Source organism: Echinops telfairi, unplaced genomic scaffold (assembly GCF_000313985.2).
Source record: "Echinops telfairi isolate 266 unplaced genomic scaffold, ASM31398v2 ScPeMD7_3509;HRSCAF=4178, whole genome shotgun sequence".
NCBI classification, from domain to species: domain Eukaryota; kingdom Metazoa; phylum Chordata; class Mammalia; order Afrosoricida; family Tenrecidae; genus Echinops; species Echinops telfairi.
The window spans coordinates 15,824,268-15,837,259 of NW_022107407.1; the positions used below are offsets into that span (position 1 = coordinate 15,824,268).

At 48.6% G+C, this 12,992-nt stretch overlaps 1 protein-coding gene across 2 annotated transcripts in view; it reads right to left on the minus strand.

Annotated features, from left to right (window-relative positions):
• Window positions 1-12,992, minus strand: part of POPDC2 (popeye domain containing 2) — a 21,724-nt gene that overhangs the window by 846 nt on the left and 7,886 nt on the right. The window contains exon 3 of one of the 2 annotated variants that reach the window (XM_004709804.2): window positions 6,467-6,875. In XM_004709804.2, the coding sequence (XP_004709861.1) occupies window positions 6,467-6,875 (409 nt within the window). Of the gene's footprint in view, window positions 1-6,324; window positions 6,876-12,992 lie in introns of both variants that reach the window. The other variant, XM_013006463.3, reaches the window with a different exon arrangement.

Sequence of the window (12,992 nt, forward strand, 5' to 3'; positions counted from 1 at the left end):
GCTGTGTTCCAGGGGACTGAGAAGGCACCAAGGTCACACCACACATCTGGAAGATAGAAGTGGGGTGACTATTAGAGGCCCCTGGGACCTAAGACCTTAGGGAAGCTCCTGGCATGACACTTTCAGGAACAAATTTCCTGCCCCGGGATTCTTTCCCGGGTTCTGTGAGAAACAGGCCGGTTCATAGCATTGGCAGCTATCAACACACTTTATAGCCACTTCCGAGGGAAAGAACCTGGACATAGTGTGACTCTGCTCTGTCTCCTCCTGAACAATGAAAGGAAAGCCTCTCTCCTCTGCTCAGAGGCTAAGGAGTGAGTGCACACACACTTCCCTGACTCGCTCTGTCTCTATCTCAGACGCTCCCTTTTGCTACTCCTTCTATTGTGAAGGGACTCCACCAGGTGCCCCCTGCACAGGAGAGCCTGATTCAGTAGTAAAAGGGAAAATCACGTATGTCTGACAAAAAGAGAGAGAGAGAGAGAGACACTACTAAATATCTGCACATACAAGAGAATTTTAAGATAGCCTATATATTTAATTAGTGGTTTACAACTTGCAGAATGATTTCCTGTTTTCTCTCCATCACCCCTTAGAGTAACCTGGAAAAGTGGATAGGGGCACGTTCATGCTGTCCTGGGGATGCAGAGCCCACCCTAGGTGGCGGGGTAAGTTCAGACTGCAGAATCAGAGCCTCACAGGCTTAGAAGACATCTTGACAGGAAGAATCCCCTGATCAGTCTTCTCCCATTCCCGAGTCATCTCGATAAGATCTGGAAATACCTTGTGGTCCTGTGGTTCTTTCAATGATGGGAAACGCCGGGCTGCCCAGTGAGGACGCCACCCGAGATCTTTCAGACCATCGACCTTTAACCCAGTGCCAGCCTAGGTGCTCTCGAGTCCGTTCTGCCTCGTAATGACCTTGGGCGCAGCAGAGCAAAGCACCGCAGAACCAGTCCTGCGCCATCCTCCCAAGGGTTCTCAGGTCTCGGTCCAGTGTGGCAGTCACCGTGTCGATCCATTTGTCCAGGGCCTTCCTCTTTCCTAAGACCATTTCAGTGGGGGCTCTTACAGCTCTTGTTATAATCCATACATCAATTGTATCAGACATATTTGTACATACATTGCCATCGTTCTTACCGAGACATTTACTTTCTATTGAGCCCTTGGGATCAGCTCCTCTTTTTAACCCTCCCTCCTCCCCCTCCCCCTGATGGCCCCTTGATAGATTATAGATTGTTCTTATTTTCATATCTCACACCGACCCCTGGCTGTCTTCCCCTCTGGTTTCTGTTGTTCTTCCCGCTGGAGGTGTGTGTGGTATGTGCCATTCATGGCAATCGATACCCCCTTCCTCCCCTCCTTTCCCTCCATTCCCCCACCCTTCTGGTATCACTAGTCCCATTCTTGTTCCTGGGTTCCGTGTGTCATGAGCTTTATCTCTTGCCTATACCTATGTACATGTTCCAGTCCAGTCCATAGTGGGAAGCAGCTAACAGCTACCCAGTGAGGAATTCACCTGAAATCTTTTAGACCATTTTTTAGACCATGACAGTGGGCGGGGGTGGGGGGGATGAGGCGGCCTCAGGAACCATAGGTATATTGCGTGATCCATCGGTGCTCTACTGCGCCCTGGTTGACTCATCCTTCCCTGCCACCCCTCTGTGGGGGGATGTTCCATTGTCTACAGATGGGCTTTAGGTCTCCGTTCCACTCCCCCTCATTCTCACCAACATGTTTTCGTTTGTTGTTTGTTATGATTCTTCTGATGCTTGTTACCCAGTCCCGATGACACCTCATGATCACACCGGCTGGTATGCTTCTTCCATGTGGACTTGTTGCTTCACTGCTGAATGGCCGCTTGTTTAACTTTAAGACTTTAAAACCCCAGACGCTATAGCTTTTCATAGCCAGGCACCATCTGCTGTCTTCACCATATTTGCTTATACACCCATTTTGTCTTCAGCAATCATGTCGAGAGTGGGGTGGGGATGGGGAGGTGAGCATCACAAAATGCCATTTTGTTAGAACAAAGTTTTCTTGTATTGAGGGAGGGGATCAGCTGAGGGCCAAGGGCCTTCCTCTTTTTCATTGCCCATCGCGTTACCAAGCACGATGTCCTTTTCTGGGAACTCTCCTCCCTAACAACAAGGCCAAAGTATGGGAGACAAAGTCAGCGTCCTGGCCACTAAGGAGCATTCTGTGTGTACTTTCTATAACTAGACCTTCTATAACAAGACACCAAGTTAAACCACATTATAATTTCCTTTCTTTTTAAAATGCGAAAATATCACACTTCCCCATCTCTTGCAAACTCAATGGTTTCCCTTCTTTCAAGAGTTCCTCATGTGATTAGCTCACACCTCATCCGAAGTATACGGGTGATAAGAAATTCTCTTTGAATTGGTTCTCGAACAATGGGTACTGTGTCCTGATCCTCACCACAAGCGGCCTCCACACTGCAATCTGTTTCTCATTGTCCCAACTGACGGGCTCAGAGCTGCCTTTCTAAAGGATAAGTCCCCCGTTCATTTAGCAAGTGCATACTGCGTGTCTCCTATAAAGTCAGACTTCCAACGGAATCTATGAGACTGCCCACAGACCCCAACTGGAAGCTGCTCGCGAAGCCAAAGCCCACATGGAGCAGGGCTCTGAGAATGAACCGAAAGTCCCACAGTATCCCGCAACCCCACTTTTCCTGTTAAGAGACATAGCACCCATTTGTTGTTCAATTTAGGGCACTGTTGAGTAAAAATGTTACTCTCTTCAAAAGAGAGCTCTCTTTTGGCTGGTTTGAGTTGGTCTTAAAACTTGGATCAGGCTGCAAAACAAGCACTGGCTTCATTGTGGAGAAGCTGGGTCAGAATCCCTCCTTTTCCCAAGGCTAATGTAAGCATTACCGCTGGGATGAATGACAATGAGCCTGGATTCTGGTTCCTGAAGAGTCTTGTTTTACTCTCTGAAGGAAATGGGAGCAAATCACTGCCTATCACCAGGGAAGATGGCCGAGTGAGTCAAGCAAACATGTGAAGCCACAATTTCAGAATTAAATTCACTTTCTGGAATTTACCCAATTTTGATCATGTTTCCAACTTGTTCTGAAAATTCTGGTTCATAAAGTGAAGATGAATTATTTCTTCCCTCTCCCCTCTCCTACTTGACCAAACAAAAGGTTAAAATAACCCGCTCTGTATATTGTAAATGTCAGTACTGTCGCAAATTCACCATATGAGCAGTTCATTCATTTTGAGTTTCAAAAAAGCTGAATCTGGCAAAGGGTACTTCATATGAAAATCTTCAGAGCCTGAGGTCTTTGGAGACTCAACCGGGCTCTTCCACATAGAAAGGCTGTGCTGCTCTTGGTGAGCAATTGAAAGTCTCAGCGAGAACATAGAGGAGACGTCTAGCCAAGCAGCGCCCCACCCCCCCCTCCGTCCGCCAACCCGACCCCCAACCACCAGGGAGGATATCCCCAGGTCATCCGAGAAATCTTAGTGAAAAACAGCAGAGAATTCTTGTTTGAAAGACACTCAGGCTACAAGGTCACGGGTCCTGGGCCATGTACGTGTTTCTTGTACAATTACCTGCTTCTTTTTCTTGTCCTCCGTCCCAGCCGCTTTCTCTTAACATAACTCTCACTGCCACCAAGTGGATGCCAACTCACAGTGACCCTATAGGACAGTGGAACCGCCCCCCGGGAGTTTCCAAGTCTCAAATTCCTGCCCCCACCCCTACCCCCACCCAACTTTAACCATCTCATGTATTTACCAATAGCTGTCATTTGGGATTTCACTGACCCACTTCTTCAGTGAAGTTGTCATTAAAGAAGGGTCACAGGGAGATGGCTTTGGCGTGGGGGCTGGGAGAGAGGTGAGCAAGGAGAGGCTGTGGGGGTGGGGCAGGGGAGGAGTGGGAGGGTTGGGGCTGAGCTCCTCAGGAGTAACTGCCTGGCCTTCCCAGGGGGATGACGCAGACTGAGATGTTATTTCTGGAACCCAGCTTGTTGGGGAGATGCCAGCCATGGCCCCCGGGGGATTTACCCCAGGCCCCCAGGCCCAGAGCTGTGTACCTGCTAGAGTCATTGGGCTCATGGGCAGACAGCACTTTGTCCCCAGTGGTGGCTACTTTGTGGTCCCTGGTGACATCCCACAGGCCAGCACCAGTAATCTCAAACTCTTTATGGGAGTAAAAAGCGTCATTTTTCTCCCAAGGAGAGGCTGATGGTCTCAAACTGCCAATCTTGTGGCTAGCAGCCCAACCTGTAACCACTACACCACCAGGACTCCTTAACAGAACTCTAAAAAGGACCTTGAGAAGCCTGCTCCAATAAAGAAATTGAGCTTCTGAGAAGTTGTGTGACTTGCTCAGTAGCAGATTCACACACAGGTGGGGAAACTTAGGCATCCAGTCTTGTTTACCTGCCCCCCTTTCTCCTAGTGTTTGAAAAAGCTCATGCATGAAATGTGTTGCCTCCTAAACACGAGGGATTTTCCACTTGCGTGGGTTTGCTTCTTTGCAGTCAGGGGAAAAGGTACTGCTCTTGGGATTGTTAAGGGGACACAGGGTGGTTTAGAGAGATGAAGGCAGCAAGTCAGAGAAGTGGGGTAGAGAGAGAAAAGAAGGTAACAGGAGAGTTAAGTGCACAAACAACCAAATGACTACAGGGCAAGTCTGAGGGGCTGGGAAGGGAGAAGAAAGGGGACGCATGAGAGTAGTACATCGGGGCAATTCGTTTCCTGGGAAGAAGGAACAAATAGAAACAAGAAACACAGAAAGAACAACATGAACAAGCTATGAGAGGGGAGAGACTGCATAGATGCCAGGCTCACTGAGCAGGGAGACGCACTAGGAAAAAAACATTAGTGTGCAGGGCAGGGGGTGACTGAGTGGGAGGGATCAGCCGAGTGGGGAGAAAGGAGTAAAGAGAGGGGACAATGTGATGCCAATGGAGGAAGTCAACAAAGTGGCCGTAGGTGCTAGATCCCTGTAATCACACCAGAACCAGTTCAACTCCAGATCCTGGTATCACTTGAGTATAAACCCCATCTCTATAATATAACTAAATATTGAAACCCGTGTTATGCACCTCTTCAGACTCATTTCATCGTGTACAAAACCTGTGTTCCACAATGCACATCTGCCCCCTGGCATGCCCTGGGAACTTTCCTTGCTGGAAATTTGTTGGGATTTCCCAAAGAGTGGTGTGTCTCTGCAGGGCCCTCTTACTTGGAAATGCCTTCCCAGATGGGAGCAGTGGGAATTTCCTCAGGGAAATCCGGGCCTCAGCCAAGACTTGGTGGAGTCACGGAGGGAAGCGTCACACTCCTCTGAGCGCAGCCAGGGGAACATGAAAGCAATTTTCAAGAATGACCAAGTGTGACACTTTTTGTACACCCATTCTCCAGAGCTGGGAGAGATAGTCCTCCCACATTGTTAGACCCTGCCAGATTCGTGCCCAATCTACCTCACAGAGGAGCACTGGCGGCGGGGGTGGGGGTGGGGGTGGAGAGGGTGTTAGGGAGCCTGGGGCTGCACACTGGGCTGGTAACCTCGAGGTCAACTTCTGCCAAGCCATGCAGTCTCAGAAACCCACCCCGGCAGTTCTCCTGTGTCCCAGGGGTCAGTATGAGTTGGAGCGGACTTGATGGCAGTGAGTTTGGACCTCACAGAGGTGGGTTTTGCTGAGAAAGCCAGGCTGCAGTACAAGCAATCTAATCAAAGTACTGTTTAGGCAGGGAGGCATCCAGTTCTCTGCCTGAAACAGCATCACCTTCTCCCCTCACGAACAGGAAAGCCGGGTAGAAATAGGTTTCTCCCCACAGGCTATTGCTCTGTAATCCCCGACCTCTTTGAAATGTGCAGTTTTAACAAAGATACCTTGGCCAGTTTAGGCTAACTGTTGACAGCTTTGCACGAAGGACCCTATGAAGAAGACAATCCAGCCGATGTTAGACCCATGCCATCTTCCCCCCTCCCCTGCCCTCCGCCTTTAGAATGCAAGCTGCATGTGAAGTCTCAGTGAACCCCAGTTTTAGCACAACCTTACCGAAAATAGTAACAACCTGCCTGCCCACTTATAATATCAGCCAGCCCTCTCCCCAAACTGCATGGTGGCTTATACGTAGTAATCATGAATGGGTTAAACATCCCGTCATGCTTTGCATGCACCCCGAGTGAGTTGCTAGCCACAAGGTTGGGTTAATACTATTTCTGGAGCACAGAGCCCATGACACTCTGTACCCCACCCCTGGCCCTCTACTCTTCAAGCTAAGTTAGAACCAGCTGTTGGCAGGAAGGCGTGCCAGCTGCCTTCTGAGTACTTACACACAGTCCTGAGCTTGGTAGTCGTGCCCGTGTTAGCGCTCCCCTCACCTCAGGTACTCCCCATCACTCCTATAATCCATAAACGATTCTGACCCTGACACCTCCTCAAAGTCCTCCAGCACTAGACTGGCGGAGTCCTCACCCAGGGTGCCGCTGTCGGGCCTGGACATCCTTGCCCGGGAAGGGGGTGCAGGAGGGTTGGTGGCAGTTGGAGGGGGAGGACAAGGGAGTGTTTTCTGGACAGGTGTGGGCAGGATCCGAGAGAGGGACACGGCTGGCTCACAAGGCTCCTCGCCATTCTTCTCAGGCTCTGGCCCTGCATCCAGGGCAGCGGGACCCAGGACGTGGTAGAGGCTGGGAAGGCGGATGTCAAAGCGCAGGCCAAACTTGGCAAAGAGTTTGTCATTGAGAGAGTAGAGCTTCTCTGAAATGTCATAGCCCAGCCAGGCAGTAAAGAGGCGGGCGATGTATTGGTCTTTGGCCAGAAGAAGGTGGAGACTTTTCCGGGGCCAGGAAATGTAGCTGCACGTAGTCTCGGCCGTCAGAGTGACCTGGGGAGGATGGAGAGCAGAGAGGAAGAGATTAAACTAGAGAAGGTGGCCGTGCTGAGCACGGAGAAGCAGGCCGTGACATGGGAAGAGGCCGTACTGCTGTTGGCGCTGAGCATAGCTGTCCTGTATCAGAAGCTCTGGAATCAGCTAGTCAGCCACTCACGGGACCATCAACTCCTGGGGCCTCAGTTTCCACATCTATTCTTCTCATCTGGTAGACTGGCTGACACACCACAAACGGCTGCAGAAGGGGCTAAGCACAGTGTAACCTCAGAAAAGTGGCCCAAATGCAGAGACTGCTCATTTTAAGAATAAAGATAGAGAACTTCTTGAGAGAGGGACTAAAGGAGTTGGAAAGTTCAGTTGGCTTCTGATTAGGTATGTCAAATCAAAGCAAGTGTACTGGCTTAGGATGAAGGCCCTTGAGGCTGCCCTTGACCTAACTGCTAAAACTAACCCAAAGGAGCTGATGAATAAGGTCAGGAAAAGGGAGGAGGAAGAGGAGCTCGTATGAGCACAAGGTCACAGGGCACCCCATTCTCTTTTTATTCATTCATCTCAGAATTGTTGAGAACTTACTACATGCCCATGATGCAAAGCTCAGTTACGCTCTCTGGATAAATAAGCAACAACGCATGCCAGGCGTACAGTAGGTGCTTGATAAAGTGAAGGTTGAAGAGGGAAATGTGCTTGGGATAGGAGAAGCAGACCTTGAAACCACGGCAGGCTCTGCTTCAGGCCACCATGATAAAGAGAGTGCCGCCAGACAGCTAGTCACCCCGTTTTTGCTTGTTTGTTCTCAGTGCCTAGAAAAGCAGTGTTGATACCACACTGCAGTCTTTTAACCGTGCGATAAAGCGCTATAAAACCATTTGAAATACTGTGAGGATGACAAAAACGTGGCACCAAGACAGGGAGTGAGCACATGTTGTTGGGGAAATGGCGACAAAAAGACTTGTTCGATGCAGGGTCATCGAAAACCCTCAATTTGTAAAAACAGACAAACAAAACAGTCAATATCGGAGGCGTGCAATTCAACGAGATATGCCTGTTATGGAAAGGAGTGTAGAACTATGCTGCATACAAAGGAATCGGCCAAAGGACTTAAAAAGAGAAAAAGCCAACAGAGTTGTGATGGAAATTGGTGGAGATGTTGGAGATGATCATCATCATAGCAGCTCATGCTTATTGAGGGGTTGACTCTATGCCAGGCACTGTGTTCAGATCTTTTAATAAGTTATTGAATTAAAGGTAGGGCTCACTTTATACAATTCTGTTACAGAGACTGTATGTAATCCTTTTAATTTCTGCATTGCCTGCTGGATCTGCCCCTGACCCTCTCTTCTCCTTTCCCCTCAGTACTGTATTCCTAACCCTCCTCCATTTCCTTTCCTGTAACCAGTCCTCTTTCAGCTCTCTGTCATCCTTCCCGCCCTGCCCTCCAGAATCTACTGCCTTCAGGGCCCCAAGTTATACCTCCCTGGCCAGAGCTGGTTTCAAGTAAAAGCGTTCCCACCCTGCCAACTGTGTGGCATCCGGCAAATGACTCTAAGCATGTTGCCTCATGAGAGACAATTCTGAAAGGGATGCTTCCCATCTGGCCATTCCTAACAGTGCAGCAGGTATTTGTCATCACCTAACATGACCACGGGGGTGGGGTGGGGGTGTCAGAACGAACCTGGACTTAAAGAATGCCCTTAAAGCCAAGCACAAAGGCTGTAGGCCATCTGGTGAACATGCTGCTACTTCTTTTGTCTTAAGACAGAAACAAACAAACAACTGAGGGCCCCTTGATCTCCACTTCCCATCCTTGGCTGCCCACCCTCCACAAATGTGCTCTCCATTTTACTCAAACTCCAAGAAACGGTCATCTACACTTGAATCTCAAATTCCCCCCAGTCGCTCTTGAATTCAGTGGTCCCCCATAGTTTCCGCCACACTGATCTCCTCGGTCTATTGAAGTCCCTAAGGACTTCTACCTTAGCGAGTCCAGGAGTTTGCAGGATTCTCTTCACTGCTCCCTCCTCTCTGATACACTGTCCACCCTCGGTTTCCAGGATGCCGCTCCCTCCTGGGGTTCCTCTCTCCTCAATGCTCTTTGTTAGACTCCTCTGTGATTCTCTCTTCCCTCCAACTCTTTAAAGTTAGAGCACTTGAGGGTCTCTGGTCTTGAACCACTTCTCTCACTCACTTGCATGACTCAGTCCCTCAAACCTGCTGCCGTGGAGTGGATTTCAGGTCATAGTGTCCCTGCAAGTCACCGTTGTAAATTGTCCCATCGTTCTCCTGCGACTGGTTAGCAGCAGAGCGCTTAGCCACTGGCTTTGAAGGCCAACTCCCAAGTGGATGTCTACCACCCAGACCTCTCTTGTAAATCCTAGACCTAAATATCCATTTAAATTCCACTCCATTTGAATGTCCACGGATGGTTCATGAACATGTCTAAAGTTCAATGTCCCAAACGGAACTCTTTATCTTCTGCTCGAACCAGCTCTGCTGGTAGCCTTCCTCCTGCCCACAGCACGAGCCGCAGTGGTGTCGTGGGTGACATGCTGGGGTGCCTACGACAAGACCAGCATTGGAACTCACCAGCGACTCCAACCCACCAGCTGCTCCAAAAGAGAAAGTGGAGGCTTTCTGCTTCCTTAAAGATTTACAGCCTCAGAAACCAAAAGGGGGCCCTTCTGCTCTGTCTCATTGGGTCACTAAGAGTCGGAATCAACGCTAAGGCAGTGATCTTGGTTTGATTGGTTTTATCTAGGTTGATATCAGCCCATCCCTCTGGTGGTTCAGTTCAAAGGCCTTAGAGTAATTTTTTACCTTCTCTTTTTATCGCACACCACACCCACTTCATGAGGAAATGCTTGGGGCTTTACATTGAAAACATAAGCTCAGACCTTCCATGACCTGGCTACCCTTTCACCTCTCTCACTCGTTGTCCTTCTGTTTCCTTCCTTCTCCCCATGGTTCCAGCCACACTGGACTCCTTGAACTTTAAAGATGCTACCTTCTCCCCCACCATGACCTTCACATTGGCCTGTCTCTCTGCCTGATAAACTCTAATCCCAGAATTTACCTGGTCTCTTCTTTCAGGTCTTTACTCAGATCTCTTCTGTTAACAAGGACTTCCACGCTCTCCCTCATGGAAAATTGCAATCACATCTCTATTACCTGACGCTTTTATTTTTGACTAACAGTTATGATCCTTTTGCACATTACCGCATTTACTTATTCAAGTGAATGAAGAAACCAGGTGAATATGACCAATCCTCTGTACTTCAAAACTTAATGTCACCTTTCTATAGCTTATATTAAAAACACACTTTCTTGGAAGTCCTGGGAACTTTTTTCTTGGTTGGGTCTTACATACCTATGCACATGTCTGTCACAAAGTTTTATTTTTCTTTTTTTGCTTTCATACTTTATTATTATTATTTTTAATCATTTTAGTAGGGTCTCATACAACTCTTATCACAATCCATACATACATCACTTGTGTAAAGTGCATTTGTACATTCATTGCCCTCATCATTCTCAAAACATCTCCTCTCCACTTAAGCCCCCGGCATTAGGTCCTCATTTTTCTCCTCCCTCCCCGCTCCCCCCTCCCTCATGAGCCCTTGATAATTTATAAATTATTATTTTCTCATATCTTGCCCTGTCCAACATCTCCCTTCACCCACTTTTCGGTTGTCCATCCTCCAGGAAGGAGATCACATATAGTTCCCTGCAATCGGTTCCTTCCTTCCTACCCACTCTCCCTCCACCCTCCCTGTTTTGCCACTCACACCACTGCTCCTGTAGGGCTCATCTGCCCTGGATTCCCTGTATTTCCAGCTCCCATCTGTACCAGTGTACATTCTCTGGTCTAGCCAGACTTGCAACGTAGAATTCGTGTCATGGTAGTGGGAGCGGGGAGGAAACATTTAGGAACTAGAGGAAAGTTGTATTTTTCATTGTTGCTACATCGCCCCCTGACTGGCTCGTCTCCTCCCCGAGACCCCTCTGCAAGGGGATCTCCAGTGGTATTTATCTAGTGCTGCTATCGCAAAAGTACCACAAGTCAATGGCTTCAGCCAACACAAACTTATCCTCTCACAGTTTAGGAGGCTAGAAAATTCAAGTTTAGGGACTCTTAGGGAAGTCTTTCTTTTTCTGTCAGCTCTAGGGGAAGGTCTTTGTCTCCTTTAAACATTTATGTGTCCGATATTTGGGGGACCTCCATGTGCCATGGCAGCCGTCCCCCGGGTCTAGCAGATTCTCAGCATAAGGATCCCAGGTCAGGTCACACTCTTCTCTAAGCTCTTCTTGGTTATCGGAAACGTCTCCTTCTCTGCTGGCTTCCCTCTCCCCTAATCTCTCATGAGCCACCCACAAAGGATGCTCCCTTACATCTGATTAGGGTTGTGACCAGATTGGGAGTATTTGATCCCTTTCTAATCTTGTCTCATTGCCAACAAAAACAAAACACAGTGTAATTCTCTAACATAACTTAATCAACTACAGGCATTTAGATGTATAACACGTGGGACGATTTTATCAGATCACGAAATGGATATCTTTTACATACTACAGGGAATCATGGCCTAGCCACGTGGATACACGTTTTTGAGAGACGTAATTCAATCCATGATAACAAATGGCTGGCTATTTCTTAAATCCTCACCTCAAAGGCTAGTTGCATGGATTAAATAAAGGAACATAGGTAAGCAGGCTCTGAGTCCAGCAAAACACAGTGCACAGGTGCGAGATCACAATGGTGTTTGTGTGTGCCTCCTGTGCTATGTTTTTAGTGAGTGATGATCATGTCACAGTGCTAAACAGTCAATAAAGTCTTATTTAATTGAATTGCTGAGAGGCGTGAGGGGATGTTGATTGACTTGTGCTAAAAGCAATGTGAATTATGAGCCAGGCATTGACTGTAAATGTTCTCTCCATCAACAAAGACTGTACTTGCAAAAGACAAGGATGGGGTGAACTTTAACTTGGACGATCACTTGGTATTTGCCAAAGAGGAAATGGGATTTTACATAGCCAATGGCAAATGTGTGGCTCTCATTGCTCGCACGGAAGCTCAGACTAAAAATAAAAACCAGAGAAATATGACCAGGCCAACATTCCAGGCCGAGAGGCCATCTGGGGTTAAAGCCCTTCCCTTGAGCCTGGTGTCAGGGAGGATCCTTGGAACATACCACCACCCCTAACCCCCTGCCCACCCCCTTCTCCCCACACACACATCTGTTCTTCCTTGTCAGCGTCAGAAACAGAGCCTTGGTCTGGCTGCCTCAGGACCTGACTCAGCCCTCTTAGTGGTTCATGCCCCGGGCCTGCCCAGACATGGCTGGGGTGGCAGAGAGGGAGTAGGGGGTGGGGAGGGGTAAGGCAGGAGGGAGAGGAGGATTAGAACATGAGGAGCCCGGAGGTTGGGGACCCTGGCAGCGGGATTGCCTCTCAGGTTCCATTCTCATAGAGGCAGGCTGCAGACAGAGCTGGTCCTGCCAGGTGGCAATGCTCAGCATGTGTCTATACTGGGGTTGACTCGTACCAATAGGAGGGACTCCCTGATAAAGTGGCAAAGACACATGGAACCCAGTTCCTGCAAACTATCCAGACAAGAAGTCCCTCTTAGGGGGGAGTATGTGGATTTGTTCCGCTCTCCTGGAGCTCCCTCTCATCATAAACAAGCAAACAACAACATATAAGTACATCCAGACCACTTGGCTTTGCCAGTTTCTCGGTGTAAGGCCTAGGCTAAGTTCCTTGATATTTGGGGCCGCAGTTACCTCATCTGTTACATGAGGTAATAACCCAAAGATGGTTGTGAAAACCACTGAGGCAACATAGCATGCTTGTGATGTGCTAGCTAGTCAGTAAGTGAAAACTACAAAAGCAAAAAAGCCAAACTCCCTGAGAGCAGGGGAGACCTGCACCTGTGGGGTTTCAAGACTGTAACTGCTTATGGGAGTAGAAAGCTTCATCTTTCTCCCTTGGAATAGCTGGTGGTTTCAAACTGCTGACCTCGCAGTTAGCAGCCCAACGTGTAGCCACTGTGCTGAGGGCTCCTACAAGAACTACAAAGAGGGTAGCTAAGGTCTGAAGGGCTAACAGAGTGGAGGC